This window comes from Strix aluco, chromosome 5 (genome assembly GCF_031877795.1).
Source record: "Strix aluco isolate bStrAlu1 chromosome 5, bStrAlu1.hap1, whole genome shotgun sequence".
Classification (NCBI taxonomy): Eukaryota; Metazoa; Chordata; class Aves; order Strigiformes; family Strigidae; genus Strix; species Strix aluco.
The window spans coordinates 11,412,024-11,435,687 of record NC_133935.1 but is presented as its reverse complement, the minus strand read 5'-3'; the positions used below and the strand labels follow the sequence as shown (position 1 = coordinate 11,435,687).

Below are 23,664 nucleotides of genomic sequence, written 5' to 3'. Positions count from 1 at the left end.
CATACAGCCCTCATTAATTTCAGTCTTCCTTAAATTTTCTTGTTAGAATAGTGGCTATGGGATGTTCAGCTGTCCTCTAGTCAGAGCGCTAACATGGCTTAGGTTAAACTCCAAACCCCTATTTTCAAAATAGGAACTGCAGAGACTTCAGAAGAATTTTCATTATCTTGCTTAAAACAACATATGGGAATAAAATAGAACTGCAACTTTGGTTTACAAAGCATAGCTTTAATTATACAGATTGCTTCAATGAGTTTTCACATATAGATTTTAAAAAGTCATCAGTGTTTTAATATATGCTTTCTGAAATAACATTATAACATTTACTTTTGAAATACTTATTGCTAATGTTAATATTTGTTGAGTTTTACCAAGAGTTAACACTGAATATTTTTGTTTAAGTGTTCAATAATAATTAAATCATCATTGAAATGCCATCTCTAGACATTCTCTAGTGCATATATTCTTTTGTAGGGATTCAGGCATGAATCTGATTTACAGGTTATGAAGAGCTTAAATATGTCTGCTAGACTCAAATGGGAGCCATGCTTAAGTTATAGAAAAAAAAAGCAGCTAACCTACTGAAGTGGCATAAATAACTAAGAGAGAAGATAGTGACTTGGTCATAAAAGCTAACAAATGTATATACTTATGAGCTTCAGTTTTAGTCTTTTCTTGGTCTCAGGAAGAATGTGAAATACCAGAAAGTGAATGATTGCCTGGCCCACAACATTCTGGTATAATCACAATAATCTAGGGAATACAAATAGATTGTGAAGAAGGTCATGTGGAACAAATTATATTAAAGAAGATTCTTTAAAGAAATGTCATTTTTGACTCACGGAGTAGACTGAAGTAATTTGGAGAAAAGTCTTCAGCGCCAGTTAGGCTCCAAGTGGATTTCTTTATATTGTTCCCCAATGCATACCTCAAGAGGTAGCAAGGTAGTTTTATCATTATACAAACAGAATTTTGGCTTCTTTTGCAAAGGCACCAACTTGGAGGTGATTTCTTATCCTATGCAAACTGCTCAGCCACAGCTCCTTCTGAATAAGCCCAACAGCAGTCAGAAAGTGGTTTCTACTGACCCACGTGATAGTGAGAATCTGCTATTCCATTAATAATCTCATAGTCACTTGCTTCTTTCACAGTGCCATTTTCAAACCAATCTTGCAACGTTTGTAGGTTTCTACACCACTGTAGCCTGAATTTGATACATCAACTCTTCTACAGAGCAGGAATTTAACAGCTTTGCACAGATTCTAAAGTGACATCAAACAGCAGTATATACTTTGAAAAAAGATTCTTGGTTTTTAATATACTTTTCACTTGTAGTTTCTCTCAAAACAGAGTACCACTGATTTGCAATCACTGTAAGATAGCTGACTTCTTTGTAATTCTTGTTGCGTCACTTCACCATATAGTATATTAAAAAAAAAATACAGTTCATCAATGGAACAATTTCATTTTGAAAAGTCACTTTACCTATAAGTTATGGGGCAAAAAGAAGGCAACTTAGATTAAATGTGTTACACAGAAAATCCAATAATGACCAGAATGCAGTCTTAGAGACCTGGAGGTTTAAAGTGTAGAATTTTTGGAGTTTTACAAAGTAATTTCAGAAGAATCAGAGAGGAATCTGAAACGATGCAGCATAAAAATTGCAAGGATCTCCTGATTAATTTTCACGGTGGAAAGTTTCAGGCTGAAACACACTGCCTTCACACTTTCTTGGAGAGAACATGGAGGATCTTAGTTCTTCAAAATGCTGTCAGATAAAACACGTCATCCACGTGACCCACGCAAAACCATTGTCTGCTAAAGCTCCAAACACATTAGCACTTAACAGAGGTTTCCAAAGGCCAAAATCAGTCTCTTTAGTCACTAAATGAAGATTCACTATCAGAACTGTCTTCTGCCTTCCCGTCATCTCCCCAGGCAGGCACAGGGGCATCTGGGGTCCTGCAGGCAACAAAAACGTTCTGTGTTGTAAATGCTAGAAGGTGGCTGAGAACACAAGCAACTTAGCAATGTAATGCTGATGTCCTTTCAGTACAATTGCATGCACTTTATTTCCACAACTTTTAACACATTAACTGTTGACGGTTTACAAACTCACACTTTATTAGTATTGCTTCACTTACAACTGAAAGATAAACACTAGAAACTGTAACTCACTGGACATCAAAAGTGTAGACATCAGTTTGAATGCACACCTTTGAGATTATTGGAAATAATGACAGATCACTAAGAAGTGGCAAACACTTGTAGAAAGAGTTGAAAGCAGGCAATACTGATTAATTCAATTTTTTTTCACTCTTCAGAGGTTCTAGGGCTGAAAGGAACATGCTGTACACCATTAAGCAGTGTAAATAGTACATGAAAAAAATAAGACAGGAAATGAACAATATTGTATCCAACTAAAACTGCAGGGATAATTTAGAGAAGCAAAAAAGAATTACTCAGAGTGGAATTTGGCTAGGACATTGGGTTAAATTCGACATGCAAGAGCAGCCATGGGATTTTTATTGACTATAAATGATCAGACCTCTTGCATTTAGTTTTGAAGGGAATATTTAAGATGGATCTTAGCATTGTGTTAAAACATTTGCTCAGGGAATCTACTGGCAATGAAGGGGAGAGAAGCAAGCCATCTGAAGACTAACTTAACACTACTGACTGAAGATGCTGGCTCTCCCTGGAGTCTCCCTCCTAAGTATGTAATGAGTTTGACAATACAAGCAAGACTGAGCCTGGTAAGTTCTGAAACCAAGGTAGAAAATATACATGCAATTATACTTGGGGGAGGAGGAGAATGATCTTCACAGCAACTAGCTTTCTATATGATAGTTAACTGCTCTCTTTGATAAAATACTACATCTTAAACTAAGACAACAATTGTATTATTTGTCCCATTGGTATTTATCTTGGGGCTACCCCTGTGTGACATGCCACAGAATTTATTTTCCAACTTTAGTTCTGTTTAACATAATTTCTCTGTTGGAAATCCCTGAGGTTCCTTTAAAGTGTTTCTAAACATTTTGGGTGCAAAAATGAGAAGCGCCTTAAAGAACCGTAGGAGGCCCTTCTCCCTCCCCCCTGCACACCTCTAAAATAAGTTAAGGAGAAAGCATTTGCTTTCTCATGCAAATACCACTTCACAATATTATTCCTTGTTGCCATGGTAATGACAAAACAGAAGAGCTGTGCAAAGACATGTGATCTGGAGAGACCAGTGCAAAAACTCTCCTCTATTAAGGAGAGGAAGATGGCAATTAATTCCTTCAGTTCATGAGAGCAGGACAAACTCTCCTGGAATTGTAGAGAGACGAGAGAGGAAGAATAGACACAAAAGTTAAAAATAGATAAATTGGGAGCTTAATAAAATAGGCAGTTTTCAAACTCTGTATAGAATTGAGAAAGGAGTGATAACAGAAGTAAAACAGCTGAAGGAAGAGAGTATAAAAAACTCCATATTATTAGAATCAGCATCTCTGCAGCCACAAAAAAACCATGCTCAGCCACTGGCAAGCAGCTGGGAGAGTCTGCAGTAAGCAACTGAGCATACAATGATATGTACATGTTCCTAATTGTCACTGGCACTGAGTGAGAGATCCAAGGAACCTGAAGACCCAAGAAATGTAGTGCGAATGGCAAGATACCTATAAAAAAAAGTCTATGATATTGAGACAAGAAAGCAAGAAAATTAAAAGAAAGGTCACACCTGACTCCTTGAAATATTATGCATTATGCACCTTGCCAAATAATTAGCTTTCTTTAACCATGTAGATTTGCTACAGTTTTCAAATCAGTAACATTTTAAAGAAAATCTGCCTGAGCATTACTGTTGCACAGAATCTTTGAAGATGGACTTTGAAACCAAACCCCAAACATCTTCTGTGGGCCCCAATCTACAGTAATAACATTTCTGTCTTAACCCAAAACAGACAATCCAAAAGCAGGTACTTTAAAAAAAAAAAACAAACCTTGAAATTTTAACCTATTATTTTTATCTACTACAAAAATCCATCCAAACATGAAGAAATAGCAGCATTTACAGAAAAGTATGAACCAGAAGTGCAGAGTGAAAAATACGATGCATTTAACACACATATAGTAAAACCATGTTTGGTACCCTGTCTCAGACTTGCACAGGTTCTTACTTGTGTTCTTTTTCTTATTTCTCATTTGGTCAGTAAAAATATCAAACAAGAAATAACTTCTTTATGTGTATTTAGAAACCAGGAAGTAGCTGGAAGATAAAGTGACTCAACATATGATACTTCAGTTTCCCTATATTATTATTCATTTTATTAAACAAGTTGCTAGTTTCAGAATAGGCCTTTCCAAAATGTAAAAAGACTTCACTGGAAAGGAGAAAAGGACTTTCTAATATATTGACAGTTTCTGAAGAGGATGCAAAAGTGTTTCAAACAGTTTTTTGCTATAATGTAAGAGTGAAAGTTAATATTTTCATCAGTTTAACAAATTGTGTGAAATAGTACAGTAAAACTAAATTACATGCCAAATATAAAATAAGCCTAAAATTCATGCTTATGGCCAGACAAGTAGCTTTGAAAATGAGTATCTATTCTTAGTAGTCTTCACATCAGGTTAGCTCAATCAACATGAACTGCTGACTTCAATTTACACTGTCAATGTTGAAGTTGTACACTCCATCTACTGAGGGAATCTGGGAACAACTGTATTGTCCCTCATGCATCTGGCAAAATAAAATGGAGTTTGTTCTTATTACTCTACAATGATGACACTGTTATTGAAGTGTTGAAAGAAAATATCTGGGAAAAACCTCATACTCTAAACCGTACAGTGAAAATGGCTACAGACGTATTATTTGATTCTTCATCTGTACTGGGTCTGCATGTCAAGGTTTTGGTAGCCAGGGGGCTACAGGGGTGGCTTCTATGAGAAGCTGCTAGAAGCTTCCCCAGTGTGCGACAGAGCCAGTGCCAGCTGGATCCAAGACAAACCTACAACTGACCAAGGCTGAGCCCATCAGCGACAGTGGTAGTTCCTCTGCGATAACACATTTAAGAAGGGGAAAAAGTTGCTGCACAACAGCAACTGCAGCCAAGAGAGGAGTGAGAATATGTGAGAGAAACAACTCTGCAGACACCCAGGTCAGTGAAGAAGGAGCAGGAGGAGGTGCTTCAGGCACCGGATCAGAGATTCCCCTGCAGCCCATGGTGAAGACCATGGTGAGGCAGCTGTGCTCTGCACCCATGAAGGATAACAGTGGAGCAGATGCCCACCTGGAGCCTGGGGAGGACCCCACCAGAGCAGGTGGATGCCCGAAGGAGGCTGTGTCCCCGTGGGAAGCCCATGCTGGAGCAGGCTCCTGGCAGGACCTGTGGACCCGTGGAGAGAGGAGCCCACACTGGAGCAGGTTTGCTGGTGGGACTTGTGATCCCGGGGGGGACCCACACTGGCAACGTCTGTTCCTGAAGGACTGCAACCCATGGGGGACCCACAATGGAGGAGGGGAAGAGTGTGAGGAGTCCTTCTGAGGATGAAGGAGCAGCAGAAACAACGTGTGATGAACTGACTGCAGCCTCCATTCCCCATCTCCCTGCACCGCTGGGGGGAGGAGGTAAAGAAAATCAGGAGTAAACTTAAACCTGGGAAGAAGGGAGGGGTGGGGGGAAGATGTTCTAAGATTTGATTTTATTTCTCATTACTCTGGTTTTTGATTGGTAATAAACTAATTTCCGCAAGTCAAGTCTGTTTTGCCCATGACAATAATTGCTGAATGATCCCTCCCTGTCCTTATCTCAACCCATGAGCTTTTTGTTATATTTTCTCTCCCCTGCTCAGGTGAGGAGGTGGAGTGATAGAGCGGTTTTGGTGGGTACCTGGTGCCCAGCCATGGTCAGTCCACCACACTCATTGCTAAATGCACAGTGCCAAATGTTACCTTCTCATTGCTATAGCCTTTTCCTTGAACTGCACCACCTCTGCTCAGCTTGGAAGATGTCCTTCCATTTCCTCTCAAGTCTGAATGGTAAAGTCCTGCAACTTTCTGTTTGGGAGGGGACAGTACCTACCCATTTATATTCCAGTCTCTGTACTTCCTTGGCCTTGCCTTGGACTAGACAATATTGAAAAGACAAGTCATACTTGAGATTGCATCCCTCCTCCTTTGTTACTGATGGCCCTGTTCAGACCTATAAGATGCTAAAAACACATTTCACTGAAGATTTCAAAACCTGTTTTAATGCTGATAAATTTAGATTCACAATACTATAATCAAGCTTTTTAAAACACACTTTTTCCCCAAGTTTTTCAAACACATGGTTGCGTTCCAGCCCTACTGAAAGTTAGAAATTACTTACTCGAGAAGATCTGGATTTAGCCCTTCAAAAATCATTTTGTTTCGTATTGCCATTACAGGAACACCCTGTGTAGGAGGAGGAAGAATAATATGAAACTACTGGACACAAACAGGTGAACTGAATTCCACAGGTTCTTTTAGGCTACACTTTCATACAAATTTATGCACGTCACTTGTTGAACAAGAGCATGGAACGATTATCTCAGCTGTCATCAGTAGGAACTTGGAAGTGAGAAATGACTGAGATCAAAGGTCCTTTTAATCCTTCTTATATTTATGGCAAAACATCTAGAGAAAGTTGCAGGGAGAGAATCAAGAATGGACAGATATATTTGCAATTCATGCAGACAAAACCAGGAAGCCAAAGTTTTGTGTATGGATGAGAACGTGAAGAAAGCACAAAGTATCACAAAGACAGCAAAGAACAGTTGTGCTAGAAAGATGAAGACTTGGACATCCTGAAGGTATTGCGAAAGAGGGAGGAAAACCAGGAAAGTGCATCTGCTACCGCTCCAGAAGGACACCTTAAGACAGTGCTAAAAGTTGGAAAAGGCTGTAAAAAGCATGCAGAAAAAGGCAAACAGGACATGAGAACAGAAGCACAATTTAAAAGTGATTCCTCCAAATACAAGTGCTTGTACAGTCAGGCTTGAATCTTGTATGACCTGGGGACAGATTTTAGCCAACTATGTATGTGTTAAAAAAATTCCTTCCTTTCACTGCAAGTCCTTCCACAGCTTCTGCACTTTGTTTTACTCAGCAACACCTAAACATCCCCCCATCTTGGATCGCATACCCAAGAACACTTTGACCCACGTCGTCTTATGAGATACATTCCAACAAACTGCTCCTATGTTTCCACTAGAGTTGCTCAAAGTCAACTTGTTGCTTTGCCATCCCCTGTTACAAACCGATCAGAAATACCACCTGGACCACTGCATGCCAAGATAGGAGGGAGAAAAAAAAAAAAAACAAACAAAAAAACCCAAGAGGATAGCATTTCTGATTTCCAAGGGACAAAGCTACTGGTGGTCTATACAACTCAGGAGAGGCCTCACAACCTAAATGAAAAGTAGTGTAGGATTCTTTTGGCACAGGAGAAAGATGTTTTGTCCAAAGTAAGTAAATTAGTGATAAAATAAAGGGCTGCCATGACTAATGTTCCAGAGGAGCATGTGGTACTAGTGACAGTTCAGTAGCTAACCTGGCAAAGTGAGAGCTAAGCTAGCTGCCTTACTGTGTTTTCTTTGTGCAGTTTCACAGTAAGAATCACAATCAAGACTTGTGCATGAAGATTCTGGAATAACACACAGACAGGTACATAGTTTTAGCAACCTATTAGGCATAATGGCAAAAACATGACTCAAAATAGTTGCAAGGTATTAGTTTGTAATAAAGAACTCCTCAGTAATTCACAACTAATGTACATTACAAAGGGGAAAGCATTTGAGTATTTCATGAAAGTTTAAAATACTCACTTATTCTAGTATGGATTTGGACAGCAGGGATTGTGTGTCTATACACCGCCTCATACTATCTAAAGTTTTTTCCCTCAATTGACTGCTCTTCGGGTTTCTTTCCCCAGCTCAGAAGTCACTGATGAAGTGTTTATGCATCAATTCAAACCAAGGGAAAATAAGACTGGGTCAGGTCAGGCAAAGCAGAATTCGTATTTGCTTTCAATGAAAGGAAGCTTAGTATATGCACTTCTAAGAATGGATTGGAAACTGTTACGTTTTTACGTTCACACTTGGAACGTGTTTTATTCAGAAATGGTATCATCAAAACATGTAAGAAAAAAACCTCTCAGTAGGCTCATATATATCACAGATTTAGAAAAATAATCTGATTTAATCAAAATAGCCTTTAACAGTGCACTTTTTGCCTGAAGGAAAACAAGTAAGATTGTACCTGTATCTTTTTATAATACATTTAGGGCATTACAACTACTTTATCTTTCATACTTTCATAAGTTTTAATCTGGAAAATCATAGCCTAATACTGCTGTAATTTAGCCTAAATCTTACTAAAACAAAACAGACAACTATTTTAAATCTAAACAGTAACTACACTGAGCATACAAGCCCACTGAAATGGCACAGGTGTACTTTTCCAACATAGGAGCCAACACTAAATTTCCATTGCATTTGTCTCTGCCCAGTTAAGATTTGAAATAATCCAAATGACTACACATTCAACACAGTGTACCCCAGCGCTACTCCCAGTCTGGTGCTGCAGCTCAGGAAGTGTGCTGGTCCTGGAAAAGCCACAGAGCAAGTAGCAATCTTGTTGCAAAATAGATTTCGGTTCTCCATAGTGCAGAAAGAGGTGACATACCATCAGTGCTGGCAATTCCTGAAGATCAGTGTACTCTCCGTGTTTGCTTTTTATTTCAGTCCTTTAAAGCAAGGATCAAGCTATAACAGGCCAGTCAGTATCTTGGCATCTATGAAGTCATGTTTGGTGTTTAGAATCAGGTAGGAGTATCTGTACTTTAAACATGAAGTTTATCTGACATCGTAGACTGCTCCTCTCACACTGACAATAGAAGTGTTCTTAACAATTACTGTAGCAAATATGATACCGCTTTTGTAAGGTTTGCTTGAGTATTACTGTTGTATATTTTAAAAAATATGAATTTAGTATGCTTGACTGCACTCCATTGAAATAAGGTTGTTACTATTTCACAGAACAGCTATCTTTAGCGTAACAGAAATCTCTCTTCATGGTGCTAATTCTTAAATACTACAAATATTGTGAGCAATAAGTAAATGATCAGTTCAAACAAATCTTCTGCTAGAAACTTAATGTCGACAAATAAACGACACTGACTGAAATACTTGACTGGACGAGAAGACAAGTTTGGCAAACACAGAAACACACATTAATTTGTAGTATGCTAGTTTGACTTTCCTACCACACTGTTTACAACTGGCAGAGGAGTCACCAGGAACTGCCAGTACAAAGGATAAATGTGGAAAGTGAGATCTCACTCCTCTAGCAGTCACCAAAAAAAAGTCAAAGTAATTAGACTGTCCAGCACTTTCACATCCACTTTGAAGTCTGGCATTAAATCAATACACTAGCAAAGCATTCTACTCTCTGCTACTACCCCACTGCTAGGTTTTCCAAATGGTTTGTAATAAGCTACCCATAAAGGGCCAATTTGTGATTCAAATGAAAAATAAGGTCAGGAACATCATCCAAAGTACCAAGCACACCAATTGTAATAATTGCTCTGAAGAGGGAGTGAAACCACGAAGTTAGTTTTAACATAAGCAACATTTTACCAATACTATGACATTAGTCATATTTTCCAGAACTGTAGCATATATTTTAGAGGAAAATTTCTACTGACAGCTTGAAAATACTGATTTTTTTCTTTGTTTCCAATCTCATTTTTAATTTTGTGGACATGAACAAAATGAGCTCTTAAAAAATGTCACCAAGAGCATCCCATTCACCTTTTCACTCTTTCATTAGTTTTCACACATGTAATATTGAGATTACATTAATTTATTTCCTATTTATCTGTGGAACAGCCCACAGATAAAGAGGTAAACAAAACCTGTATCATCAATAACAGGAAACTGAAGTGGAACCAAGTAGTGAAGCAATTCTTGTATCTCTGTTTTCAGCCCTACACAAATATCAAATACTTCTGCTCTGGACTATACTAGCAAAGCTGTATTTTGAACCCTACAGCCAAACCAAACTGTAATAATGTCTGTGTGTATGGAATGACACCAATTCTGCCAGAGTAACTACACTTCCGGTGCCATGTTCTGTGACTCCAGCTAATATCACTCTGCATTTACACATCTTCATACCTTCAGTTCACAAATATATTGGCAGAAGTTTGTAGAAAGATCTTGCCTGAAGCTATCTAAGGGAATATATTACATCAACTCATTTATTGGAGAAGATGCGCTGGAAATATTGATGTTATCCTACCTTAAAGATTAACATCTTCAGACATTTAATGTTCACTTACAGCTGTGTGTGACTTTCCACCTAAAAATAATGGTGTACCCAAAGAATGGTAAGAAAACTGACTTACCACTTGTACCATTTTGAGATATCTGGCATATCTTGGATCCTTGGCCACAGTTCTGACGTTTTCTGTTACTACCTCCATTTTCTGTAACCCTTCTTCACATATATTGTTCTGCTGTATAAAAAGAAGGTAACGTTTTAATGGTTACGTAAGCACACCAGAAGCACATTAACACATATACACAGTAACACATTATTTCAATCCATAAAATTTGTAGTTTAAGGGTAAAGTGCAACTCTTCATTAAGATTTTTCTGATCTACATTGAAAGTGTTAGAGATTTCCAAGATGTATGAATACACAAAATCCAACTCTTTCGTTATTCACTGTTACAAGGGTGATTCTACTTTCAGCCACAATTTTAAGTTATTGCACAATATGTGGAAAAAAAAAAGCTTATAATAGCCCTGCTAAGTTTGTTGTATTTAGTGAATAAAACAGAACTAAATTTAAATGCTCACTTTATAAAAAATATTTTTTTAAGGATTATATCTATACATATCCTCTAGTGCTCCAATGCATTTTTTCCTCAAAATATTTATTTCATTCCCTGACAAATGTTTCATACAGATCATATAACTTTTAAACTATAGTTTTTAGTATAAACCATTAACCTAACGGATAATATAATAAAATCAAAGAATCGTTGCGAGTAATTAATTTAAAAAAATGAAAAATGACAAGAAGCTACAGTACTGTTTAAAGGACAACAGAAAACTGGGTATTTGCTATTAAACTAACCATTTGAAAGTAGCATTGGAAACCTCCTTTCATGAATATCTGTCCCTACTTTAATATCTGAGAGAAGGAACATTTTAAAGAAAACGAACTAACTGGTAGTCATTCTCTAACATGACTGAAACATGCAATGCTAACTGTCCATTCTGTCTCCCATGTTACTGGCTTGAAATTAGAACTCAATCTTTAACAGGCAGGGAAAAGCAGCAGAGTACTCTAGCTACTGCTGCTCCACAGCAAACTCATCAAATAAGAGAATGAGCAGAGACTGGAAATGGAGATTCCAAGAAAATAAACTATTATAGGAAACTGGACATAGAAATCCATCTACACGAGTCAGAAAGCCTCACTTAGTGAAGTGGTGATCATGGGATTTAAGTCTGGGTTAAAAACCCAACCAAACACACATATATGCACAAAAAAACCAACAAAAAATTAATTCCAGGGATAGGATCTTAATGTTGATCACCTATAATAAGCTGGAATCTTGTGTACATAGGTGATAATATATAGAAAACATTCACTGTAATAACCTCTTTAAAATAAAGTATCCTAGAAACCCCCATCTGAGCTGAAAGCTCACATTCTAAAGGAAGGAGAAAATAGTTGGAATTATGAGATACGAACTGTTATTTTCATTCATGACCTTCCAAGTCCCTTGATGTAATTCATGTTCATATTTTAGAGTGATTGAAGAAGAGAAAGGAGGAATTTATTATTAGATTTGAGTAAGTTCTAATTATTTAAACCACATATTCAAGAAAGGGTATAGATACCCTTTTTTTAAGTCACTTGTTGAAACAGTTTCATTAGTGAAAAACGTAGTTTTAGATCTTTACAGTTGATTGTTCTCTTCCAATAGACTTGCTTCTTCCCTCTGTTTCAAATGAGACTAGAAACTTGACATGGAGAGGTATATTCCTTCAGTGTATTAGTTATACTTCATTACTTACTCCAGATTGAGGTGATACAGTTGTCTGTTGATCCGTAGTAGCTTGTGCCACAGGACCATTTGTAACACTATTCATATTTGCACTGGACACTTCAAATTTGACATCTTCTAGGCCAGGAATAGAGGATAACTGAATGTACAAAACATCATAAAATAAACAAAGAGCATATCATAAGTCCACGTGTACAATAAAATCTGCAATATACTGCTTACCACATAATCCCCAGGTAGGTTTCACATTAGTAAAATTGTAACTTTTTACCACTAGTTTTGGTATTTGGATTGGGGGAAAAAAATAGATTTTTCTATCTGGGTGGCTTCTACAACAAAAACCTCAAAACACTTCATTGGAGCTTTCATTGTTAACACAGAGTTGCAGTGCAGGAAAGGCTTCAACAACTTCCCAGCGTTTTGCTACTGCACTTACCAACCACACAAGAGCTGTGCCATCTTCTCTGCTACTTCCTCTACAGTAAAAGAACAGCTCTATTACCTAACAGATGGGTGACTGGTTACAGATTTTGCAATTTTCTACATCTTTCTCTCTTTTTTATGGAAATGCTTAGAGTGGATACGCTGCATTTCTATTTGAAGGAAATTCTATTTAACATGATTATGAAGAATTCTGAAAAAAAATATCAGTACTGATCCTAAATATTTTGAAATAAGTAAGAGTTAGTATGCACTGTTTGTACTACTACTGTAGTTTTTTCACAAAGGTCTTAATGAACAGTTTCAAAATGTCCTACCCCTGCTCCCAGAAAAGCCAACTGAAATTGCTTCCATCATTATTGAAAAAAAGATTGGTTAAAACTTCACAGTGGGTGTTTTTTTGGTTTTGGGGTTGGTTGGTTTTTTTTCTTTTAGCAAATTAAATGATAATACATGACTACAGATTACATCCTTTTGTCATTTTAGCTAAAGAAGATAGATCAGACACATTTGTGTTAGCTTAGATCCAACTCAGGTCACCTTTCAATATAAAAAAATTTACAAGCCATCTATCTAGTTATTTATGCCAGTTGAAATCCTTACAGTCCGGTAACACAAAGATACTTTTGCTTTACAAAGGAGACAAAAATTTCTTATTAGAGTTTGCAAAGCAAATGCAATTATGTACTGCAACCCTGCAACAGAAGTTGCATATTTTAATATTGGAAAACTTCGATTTTCTTAAAACCAAATATTGCAATAAAATCAATACAAGTAAGCTGTCATATAGTTCAGTTCCCTTTCAAGATCAAAGTGCTCCTTTCCTGTTCAATATGCTTAACAGAGACAAACCCAACATTTCCATTATGTGCTGTTGGTTCCTCTCTTTTGTATCAACTACATGTTCAAATGTTACAGAATATAAGGGGCAAGGCATGGAAAGAGAGAATCTACCATGTGAGCATTTTGTATTAGCTCCTTCAAATCATTATGAAAACTTATTTGCTCAATTCAGACTATGAAAAGGAAGCTAGTTCATGTAATCTAGGAGGCTGTCACTGTTAGAAGACAAAGTCTGTACACATACAAACCTTTGCATCCAAAATATTGAGCGTTGTTTCAATTTGTTGGATACGGAGAGAGAGCGCTGACAATTTCTAGAATAGAAAACAATTGGGACGTGAAAACACTCCCCTAGGCCACTTGGACATATAAAACAGTTCACATCTAGCTAAACAAAACCGCTTTTGTCTTCTACCTGCTGAAGGCAGAGTACAGTGTAAATGAGATAACATTATGAAATAAACAAAGCAATCACACCTCTTTTTAGTACAGTAGCTACAGTGGTTCACATTTTAAACAATTTTACTAGGCAATTAGTTTTCTCAAACAACAACTGACAGAAATGAAGACAGACTATGTACAAAAGAAAGCTAAAGTAAACAGGGTGTTACTTTGGGCAACTGGAGAATAATGGTAGACATATCATACTCTCGCAACTACCAAAACATCTTTCTTCAAAGCTTTTTCCAAATGTGGAAGATGAGAAGATGTGATGTGTGCGTATGTAACTGAGCAAATACAAAGTAAAGAAATCTGATAAAGACTACAGCAGGTAACTGAAAGTCCTATATAGTCAAAATGCACAGTGAACCAGAACTAAGCAGCTTTATATGCTCCAGGTGCACCTCAATCAAATTTTGACACTTTTTTTTTTTTTAAATGCAACTTAAGTTTTTCTAAATTACTCTGTAAGAACTGTCACTCTTTTAACTAATCACTACCATACTCCACCAGACCTGTCCAAGTGAAGTTGGCTAGCACTCTGGCTGGCAGATATGTACCACTCTGACAGCTTTCTGGCACACTGGCAAGATTCTGCCTGGCTCTGAAGCAGAACTTTAACACCCTAAGAAAATGGCAGTTCTGCCAATATGCTAGAAAAAGTAAAAAGAGACTGACAAGAGTTAGTCTTTTTGGATAGTGCATTGACTTGTTTACAGATGGTTCTTTGTTCATGAAGAGGAGTTAGTTCCTATTGAAAGGAACTATGTGCCCTACATGTAGTTGGGAAAGGGGGTGAAAGATGTACAAAAGACAGTTATATAACTTTACAGGTCAGTTTGACTAGACAAGAGCCAAGAAATTTAGTTAAGGATGGTGTCAGCCCTAATTTTTAATTTCTTGGCTTCTGTTGATTTAGACTGGGACCTTCCACATTAAAAACACTTCCGTACTTCATAAATACAAAAAACTCTTCAAGGAGTTTATAAAGCAACGATTAAGTCTCTTGGGTAACAACTCATTTAGGTTAACTAATAACTGTTTTATTAACTAGATTTCACAGAGTTGCTGCATGCTCAAGATGGCTTTAAATATATGTGTTTTGATTTCCATACTGCCTATGTAAGAGGTAATATTGAGATCATGTGATAACTGAGTTTTGGACAACCGACAAAAGCATCACCAGACAGTTACACCGTCCCATGTATCAAGTTACAATAAGTTTAAAAATCTAGAAAAAAAATACTTTTTTTTTTCCTCTGAAGCTCCATATGTTGATGTGGTAGCCAAATTTTATACTTGTCATGGGTCTGGCTCTAAACTTTACTAACAAATAACAGAATTTCTCAGATTACATGGCTTAGTCTAATTGGATTTGACTGCTGCCCAAGCCCTGCTGGCTAGGGCTATATAGTAGTCTTTGTTGAATAAACTAGTGAACAGTTACAAAAAAACCCACTAATGACAGAAAGGTTAAGCTCAAAGCCACATCAGAAAACATGCTTTCTACAAGGGAGGAAGCACTCTTGTCCTGTTCAGTGAACAACTCTAGTCCTGTCAGTCTGGTATATTTCCATTGACACTAAAGCCATCATAAAAACTTGTTAACACTAAATATTTTTATTTTTCTCTTTTTTACTAGACACTAAAATTAACTGCTTCATGTTCCATACTAACCACTTGCCAAAAATGTCTTTTTTTCCGCATCAAAATTATTTACATTCAGAACTTAGTTTATCACCCTTTTAAATTAAAGGTGGTAAAATGTGAAAGCAAGTTTTGTTGCAATATCCTAGGACACAGATGAGAGGAATCCTGACTGTCAAAATGGATTCAGCACTAAAGGAATATGGCATCCTTCTTCCAAAACAAGATGATATCCACAGATGGAGCTGCTCAGAACAAATTCCATGTATGAAAAAGTTCAAAGACTGTGCCAAATGCAAAAGTTTAAGGAAACAGGATTAAGTGTGGTATAATCAGCAGTTTATGTGGATATCTCAGGGAAAAAAAATCTGTCTTAAGCGCTTACTCAAGAGAAACCTTGAACAGAAAGCAGACTACATTTTTTTGTTTAAGCTACCAGTATTACTGCATCAAAAATACTGAAGTGAATGGTTCTCACTTCTAGGATTGTTTTCATTGACAGCTAGGAAAATAATAAACATACCTCTTCACAAACAGTAGAAAAGTGGTTGAGAAACTGCACTGTATGAACGACAAACTGGTTTAGAAATGCTACAGTTCTCTTCTGCTGAATAGCAGGAACCTGCATTAAATAATATAAGAAAATTAGATTATACATAGATGTCAATTCTCACATTTGGATTCAAAAACCTGTTTAAAAATGCCAATGTTTTAGAAGAAATTTGTTTAGAAATCTGCCTTAAGTATGCTTGCTATGAATGCATATATATACAGTTTTTAAATATATATACATATACAAGTCCTTTTTCACTAAAAATCTACTAACATGACAGTTAAAAAGTTGCAGGATACACAGAAAAGGCAACAAGATCCACACAAATGAAGGACTGGTATCTTATTTAAGAAAACACTTTTAGACAAAATTGTGAACATTCCTGAAATCAGTGTTAAAATTTTCAAAAAATAGAGAGTGTATCAGAATCTTTCCTTCTGAAACTTAAGAAGGAAAAGCAAACTTGGTCATCCATACAAATACTCAGTTACAACCAACACCATAATCAAAAATAAAGTAGGGAAATTGCAGTCTATCCTTAGTGGCTGCCTATACTTTTTCTTATTTGCAAACCCACACTATCCTAAAATTACACTTTAGTGTCGCTCCTCCAAAGCAGATCCAATGCACACAGGCTTTTCAGACTAGAAGGTAGAAAGTTAAGTTTGTCAAAAAAAGTCTGGTGCTTGTAATGTAGCAGACAGTTGGCAGTTTTATTTAAACTGTTATACAAGACAGGAATCAGGCACATTCACACAAATGTTTATGTATAAAATGATAGTGCTTCAGGGTTAATTACCTTGGACAATAGTTTAAGTCTTAAACTTTACACAGGAAATTACTCTATGGAATTGTAATTGGTTAAAGTGGAGGATTTACAAGGAAAAATATTTGCAGCCAAGCTTCAGCTGCACTGAACAACAGTTTGTGAATATAGCAACTGTCTGGTCTTCACCTCTTCTTTGGTCTTCCATTTGTCAGCGTATCCATTCACTACACTTTGCCAGTCCTAAGGCATCCTGATTTTTTGGGAGACTTTTGTTGCTAAGATCTCAAGTTTTCAGTCTGTGCACCTGCATGCAGGGTTTGCTAAAGTTCAATTCTGTAGTTCCAAAACTGTCAAACAGTGCTTATGACCTCATCAGAAATTTATGGGATAGCACTGAGAGTGGAAGGATCATTGGGGCAATTGGACATGTCCCATCTTTACGCTCTGTATTTGAGAAACAAACCTAAAATAATGATTTTGTATCATCAAAAGACATGAATAAGCAGCTTTGCACGGGATTTGCCTCACGGTTCTAAGACTGAAATGGTTTAGCCTGTAAATACAACACAATCACAGAACTTGTAGCAAAATGCCTCTGGCAAAGGCCGATACCGCGCTCCTGGAGCCGCAGCCTCAGACGAGCCCCCACTGCGGGAACTGGGCCGCTGGCACGAAGGCAGCGGGTGCTGTCGGCACCCCTCGGCACCCCCGCGCACCGCCCCAGAAGCGGCTCACCTCGCCCGCGGAGCGCCCCGGCTGGCCCAGAGTGCCCGGGGGGTCCGGCGGGGCCGCGGCCGGGCTCAGGGACGAGCCCGACGGCCGGGCCGGGCCGGGTCTGGCCGGGCAGCGGCGTGCGGGGGGGCAGGCGGGGCTCGCCCAGCACCAGGGCCAGCGCAGCCGCCGCCGGGGGAGGAAGCGAGACAGCTCCGGACCCCCGGGCGAGCGCGGCCCGTACCTTGGTGAGGTCAATGCCGGAGCCCACAATGGGCAGCCCGTCCTCGTCCATCCCGGCGGGGCCGGGGCCGAGGCCGTGGGCCGGAGAGCAGCCCCGCACCCGCCGGCCGCCTCCCGCCGCACCCCGGAAGCCCCTCGCGCTCCGTACGCGGCCTCCTGACCCCGGCCCGGAAACAAAATCCCCGCTCCCAGAGCGCGGGGCCGCGCCGGCGGCTCTGCGCATGCGCGGGGCCTCTCCCGCCGCAATGCCTCATGGGAGGCGTAGTCCGAGGGCGGGAGGGAGCCGCAGGGCCGGAGTGTCTGCCTTGCTCCCTCCGGCCTCCGCCCGCCGCTTTGTAACCCGCCTCTGCGGCCGGGCAGCGCACAGACCAAGCCACCATGGCCGGATGCTCCTGAAAGTAGAAATGCACGGCTTTGCCCAAAACTTGTATGGTTTGTTCTGCAAACCGTCCGTGCCGTAGAGGGGCCCCGGCCAGGCCGGGGCGGGGGGGGGCCCAAGCACGGTCCTGAAGATCACATCGGCTCCCACGTGTATGGACATCACAGCCTCAGGACGAGTCTCTAGGTAATGCAGGTTGTGAAGATAAAGTGGCTTCCCCCGCGGTCAAACGTCGCAGGAATAATGAGAAAAGCCAGTGAGGAAACTGTTTCTGTGCTCATATGCATAATTTGAGTAGTGGAGGGCCGTACTTTGAATATGGGGAATAAAAATAACGAGCACTGAATGACCCTGGGATATTCTGAAAAAGACAAAAGCATGGCTGTAATCTTGTTACAAAAGATTCCTGTACATTAATGCTTACACAAAAGGGAAAAAGGGTATGGTAAACATAGCTGTGGACTGACATTTTTGTTTTGTTTGGCACTACTATCACTGCTTTCACTTGATTCTCAAGTTTAGGGTGTAAGTAGGTCTATTCTGTTTCGGCCAAGGAACCTCAGAAGTACCAGGCTCCAAGGAAATGGGGACTAGTCCATAGGTTTCCAGATATTCCTCTGGAAGAATTCCCTAACTGTAAAATAACCAACCTGTTGTGGGGTGGGGTTTTTTTTGTTTGTTTGTTTGTTTGTTTTTTAATCTCGGAGTGGTTGGTTTTATTTTTCTCTACAACAGATTCAAAGGACTGATCAGACCATTTAGAAGTGGGATGCTGATACGAAGATGGCTTGGACCCCTCTGACTGGTTGTATCATCAGAAAGTGTTTCCCATCTCTCTCGCTCCCCACTGATGGCTATGTGTGCTCATTTTACCATTTGTCAGTTATAGCACACAGTGATCCCTTCCTTAAGGCAGTTCAAAGTGCCATCTCAGCAGAGAACTAGCGTTAGAGGAAGGTCTGTTTTCTGCTTGGTTCATGAGTTGAATCGAATCAGCCAAAGTGTGTGTTGAACACTAGTCTGGTGAGCAGGGTTACAGAGTAAGACCTTCCTGGCTTTGGTAGCAAAAATACAGATAACCCCACTATCTCATGCAACTTCACCCATGACATTTCAGGAAAACAGCAATAGAAACACTTACTGCTGGACACACATTTATCTTTTATGTTGTGCTTGATTGAGCTCTACTGGCTGAAACTGACAGGCAGTGAAAGCTCAAGACCAGGACCTGAACTCCTCGTACCACCAATTTGTCTACCATCTGCGCTAAGAAAATTTTGAATGTGATATCTACAGTTAAACACGGTTATGTACAAGGGATTGAGTCAAACAAAAAGTATATTTGACCCCATCTTGTATAATATTAAATAATCTGGTTTCTGCATCTTCAACAGGTCTTCTGTGAGGTAAGACATCTATTCTCTGGGACGGCCAGACAACTGATTGGAATCAAAGCCATTGAAGAAGTCATTAAATATTTGAGGACATGTTGCCTCTATGGAGAGTCAGGAATGGCAATTACATATAGATTATGTATCTAACCCCCAGGCTGATTTAACTATGAATGAAAGATGAGAAATAACCTTTAAATCCCCAAAGATACGGCTCCAGACAGACCAGTACCCACAGTTGCATTTGTAAGTAAACCCCAACTCGAACAGTATATGGAAATCACATCTATTGAGTTATTCCATGAAAACTATCACTGACTCAGAATTTATTCTCATGTTAGCGAGGAATAATCTATTCAGAAAGAATCTATCCTTTGGAAAAGGGATGGGATGTCAAACTGAACACTGAATTCCCAGTCCTGATGTCTGGCCTAAGTTTTGGACAATCTAGGCTAAGCAACAAAAAATCCTAGAAAGATGATGTGTGCTGTGTTTGTTATAACATTGGAACAAAAGATTACCAACAGCTCAACCTGTTAAGTAAAAATTTACTTCATTTAAATTCTAAGGCTATGTACTACTAGAAGGCAAGACAAATTGGGGGGATTTGGGGTCCTTGTTTACAGCAGTGAATCCAAATAGAGTGTAGTGGAGAAAATATTTGGTGAAAATTCTTCATGGTTACATCTAAATACTGCTACATTTAATAAAAAAACTAACTACAGAGCAGTTAAGAATTTACCATAGTCTGAGGCTATCAATAGGAAGCTTCTCATGTGATGAGATGAATAAAGATGCATTAATTAAATACCTTTAATATTAGAATCCAGATGTGCTATGCTAGTTTTAGTTTAAAATCTAACAAAATTCTCAATTTACTTCTAAATTACACGTTTGCTAAGCATTCTACAAACCTATATACAGAATCCATGGTAGCTGTACACAGAGCACTTAGATCTATTACTCAAGTTTACATAAAATTCTCATTTATGTACTGAAGCAGCTTTTCTCTGATTTTGTTTCACAATATATATACTTTCACAATGTATTTATTACTAACCTGCTGTCATATGCACATTATTATTACTCTCTTACTAAAATACTATAGCAAAGTCTTTTTGCCTATACTGTTTGAATTATTGACAACCTGTTTCATACTATGTGTTGGAGCAATGACACGTAGTTGGCAATTTCTCACATCTCCCAAAGGAAGGACAACAGGTTAGCCTACAAAGTAGTAATCTCTTACAGGAATTGTGCAAATTTTTGTTGGGCAAGGGAGCTGTTTGTTTACATTATCCAAGTGAATTATCTTCCCACTTTAATTACCTCAAAAAATCCCCTAAATTATATTCAAGAAGAATTAATCTCATTTACCATAAAATGTCCATAATACAAGTTTTCCAGGCAATGCCACAGAAATTTAATAATGTAAATGCTTATTCAAATCTTATCTGAATATCTTGGTCTGTAAAGCTGGACAAGAAATCTCACAAGAATATGCTCTTCTGTGAACTTTCTGGTACTTCCTGCTTTTAATTTGGCCAAAAATACTGCATAGAAAAGTGCAACACAGCACTTTTTCTCCCAGCTGGAATTAGGAAATGCAGAGTATGAAAAGTGAAAAACAGACTAGAGGAAAATGATCCAATTTTTATCCAAAACATCTTAAAAATGTTTTAATTGAACTGGTTTGTTAAACTGGAACTATTAATGACTGAACCCCCAGTGGGAGGATTTATAAAAAATAATTGAGTGATAATATTCAGATTGACAGTGTGTATGATTTGAAAATGTATTTTGTACCAGCACCTATACTGGATGATAAATGTCAGATTAAGGAATAAACACTGTACAGTACGTACCTGCTGGCAGGTTATACCCTCTGTATGTGTACATATATATGCAGGCATTTAAAGACATAGTCATGCAGCTCCACCTTTCAGTGAAGATTAAAGATTGTTTAACAGTTGCTGAAATGCAGTTCAGTTGAACATTAGTATTTTTAAGATGATAACCTTAGAGATGCTGAGTCTAACTTGGAGTACAAAAGCTGTGTGTACAGGAAACTGATCAAAGCTTTGTCTTCATCATTAGTAAAAAATATTGTCTTCTGATTAGGTTACACTAAAAAGTAAAGGCAACAACATTGGTTTCAAAGCACTGAAATTGATCTGCTACATATATTTTTGTATTGCACAAAATCAGAGCCTCTAGTCAATTGCAAAACAAAACTGCACAAGCTGAAAAAAAACTGTAGCTTACAAGTGCTACTGTAACTTACAACGTTCGTATGCATTTTTGTATGCTTATATACTGTTACAGGTCCCAAGGCACAATATTCTGTTAGAATCAGCACAGAACTCAAATAGCTATGCAACTGAGAGGCAAGTTAAACAGAAACAAAAAGCTGATCCAAAAAAATTTCCAGACATGGTGTCACCTGATCCTCCATAGGGGCAATAGTTGTTTTTACTAAGGTGGTCCAGTGAACAGCTGAAAAGGTTAGGGTGTGGATTAACATTTTTTTTATTTCCCATGGAGTCTTCTAAATCCATACTTGCAAAGGGTATTCTGGCAAAGGCTTCTATATGAAATTGATATTTTTCCCTCAACTGAATTAAAAAAAAAAAGTCTATCTCAATAATCTAGGTATGTCAGAGTATGTACAAATTTAGCAAACAGGAGGTTCAGAGACTTATCAACCCTTGACAGTTAAAGCGACTGAGAAATACAAATGTCAGGTGTTATGTAGGTTCATAGAAAAAAAAAAAGGAAATTAAATGATAAATGGTTCACAGTTCTCTGAAAATGGCTCTTCAAGTTTCAATTTTCCAAGTACTGTGCGCTAAGGCAACATTAGAGGATTAACTAATTATTTTGTTCTGTACAGAAGAACATGGTGAACATGCTAAAAACATTAGCTGCTCTTTTTTTTTTTTTTTTTCTAAATACCCATTTTATACTGGAAAGAAGTAATACAGAGAGCCTTGAACTTGGCAAAATCATTCCAATCCTTGGTAAATAGCTTTAAAATAGTCCTTAAAAACAAAAGTATTAAAAACAAGCATCCTGGCTTCTGAATTAACTGCAGAACAAAAGAATTTCTTCTCTCTGTCCCCTTGGGTTTTAAGCAATTCTAAATGAAAAGAAGTCTCAGTCAAAATGCACCTGCACATACCTAACACAAATTGCCTTTGTCAATATGGGTACTGAGTATAGCGTATGATATTCTGCTTAGCTAGGTGCTACGTAAAGCTTTGCTCTGAGAGTGGACAGAAAAGAAAAAGTGTTTCAGTTTCACTACACATCCAGAAGGGTAGCAGTGCCCCAGTCCAATCCTTCCTCTTAGACCCACAAAGATTTTTAGCTCTGTCTACGACCCAGTTAAACCTCCCGTTAAGCCTGTACTCTCTGGTCAAACTATGGATACAAGATGAATAAAGTGCTGTATCTTGAAACATCCTCCAGTCTGCTTATTTTACAGTTTAAGCACACACCAGTCAAGACTGGAACCTATAAGGAACTTTATATTAATCTTTTAGGTAAATTTTGGTGGCAGTTGGAAAGCAGAATTTCTCAGGGATAACAAATGATGAGAAATAAAATATGGTCTTACATTTTAAAAGGTGACTAATCTCACTTTTTGCTGTCCTAACTATGAATGGGTTGTGTGTGTCCAGCATAAACAGGGACAAACAAAAGAATATTTTAAAATCTAACTACTGCTTATAAGGACAGCTATGATGCTGTAAGGAGCTGTTACACTGGCTGAACATCTTGGTACCACTTCACTTGCAAAAACATGCAAAAAGGATACTGAGGACAGGAGCTGTCTCTGTCTTTTACTCTTTCCTCTTTTACTTCATTTACGGGTCTTGTATGGGAGAGACAAGAAAAATACGCTTCTAGAAAGCAGAATGTCTTTGATTTTCCTGTAAAAAGCTGTAAGTAAAAGTCTGTAAACAGAAAAAACCCACATGCTGTTTGGCATAAATCCCTCTGTCATCTTAAGAGAAATACTTAAAATTATCATTCTGATTATAGCATTAGCTTCGTCACTGTTAGTGGTAACTAATTTATTCAGCAAATACATCCATGGGCAATGTTTTGTGACAGTACATTATTGCATTTCTTTTTTATAAGAGAGTGATGGT

General features: G+C 38.2%; 1 protein-coding gene and 1 long non-coding RNA gene across 3 annotated transcripts; one reads left to right on the top strand and one right to left on the bottom strand.

Moving 5' to 3' along the window:
- Nucleotides 1–207: 207 nt before the first annotated feature.
- Nucleotides 208–17,909, bottom strand: WASHC3 (WASH complex subunit 3). Of its 2 annotated transcripts, none has more exons than XM_074825942.1 (7): nt 17,739–17,909; nt 15,985–16,083; nt 13,622–13,687; nt 12,100–12,228; nt 10,413–10,523; nt 6,354–6,418; nt 208–1,962 (listed from the first exon to the last, which is right to left on the bottom strand). In XM_074825942.1, exons 1-7 carry the CDS (start codon nt 17,787–17,789, stop codon nt 1,878–1,880), a joined length of 606 nt encoding a protein of 201 aa, XP_074682043.1. In that variant the 5' UTR covers nt 17,790–17,909; the 3' UTR covers nt 208–1,877. The 2 variants fall into 2 exon arrangements, with proteins under 2 accessions (XP_074682043.1, XP_074682044.1); XM_074825943.1 differs by having other exon boundaries at nt 10,413–10,520.
- Nucleotides 17,910–18,013: 104 nt separating this feature from the next.
- On the top strand, nt 18,014–20,622 carry LOC141924091 (uncharacterized). The gene is made up of 2 exons (XR_012623452.1): nt 18,014–18,302; nt 18,852–20,622. It is a non-coding gene; the product is annotated as an uncharacterized LOC141924091 (long non-coding RNA).
- The last annotated feature ends 3,042 nt before the right edge of the window (nt 20,623–23,664 follow it).

Excerpts from the sequence above, each read along its gene's own strand:
- WASHC3 (XM_074825942.1), bottom strand. The coding sequence starts at position 17,789 with ATGGACGAGGACGGGCTGCCCATTGTGGGCTCCGGCATTGACCTCACC. Across the intron at positions 13,688-15,984 it reads TTTCTACTGTTTGTGAAGAG|AAATTGTCAGCGCTCTCTCT; the intron begins GTATGTTTATTA and ends TTTCTATTCTAG. Across the intron at positions 12,229-13,621 it reads TCAATATTTTGGATGCAAAG|TTATCCTCTATTCCTGGCCT; the intron begins GTTTGTATGTGT and ends TTGTACATTCAG.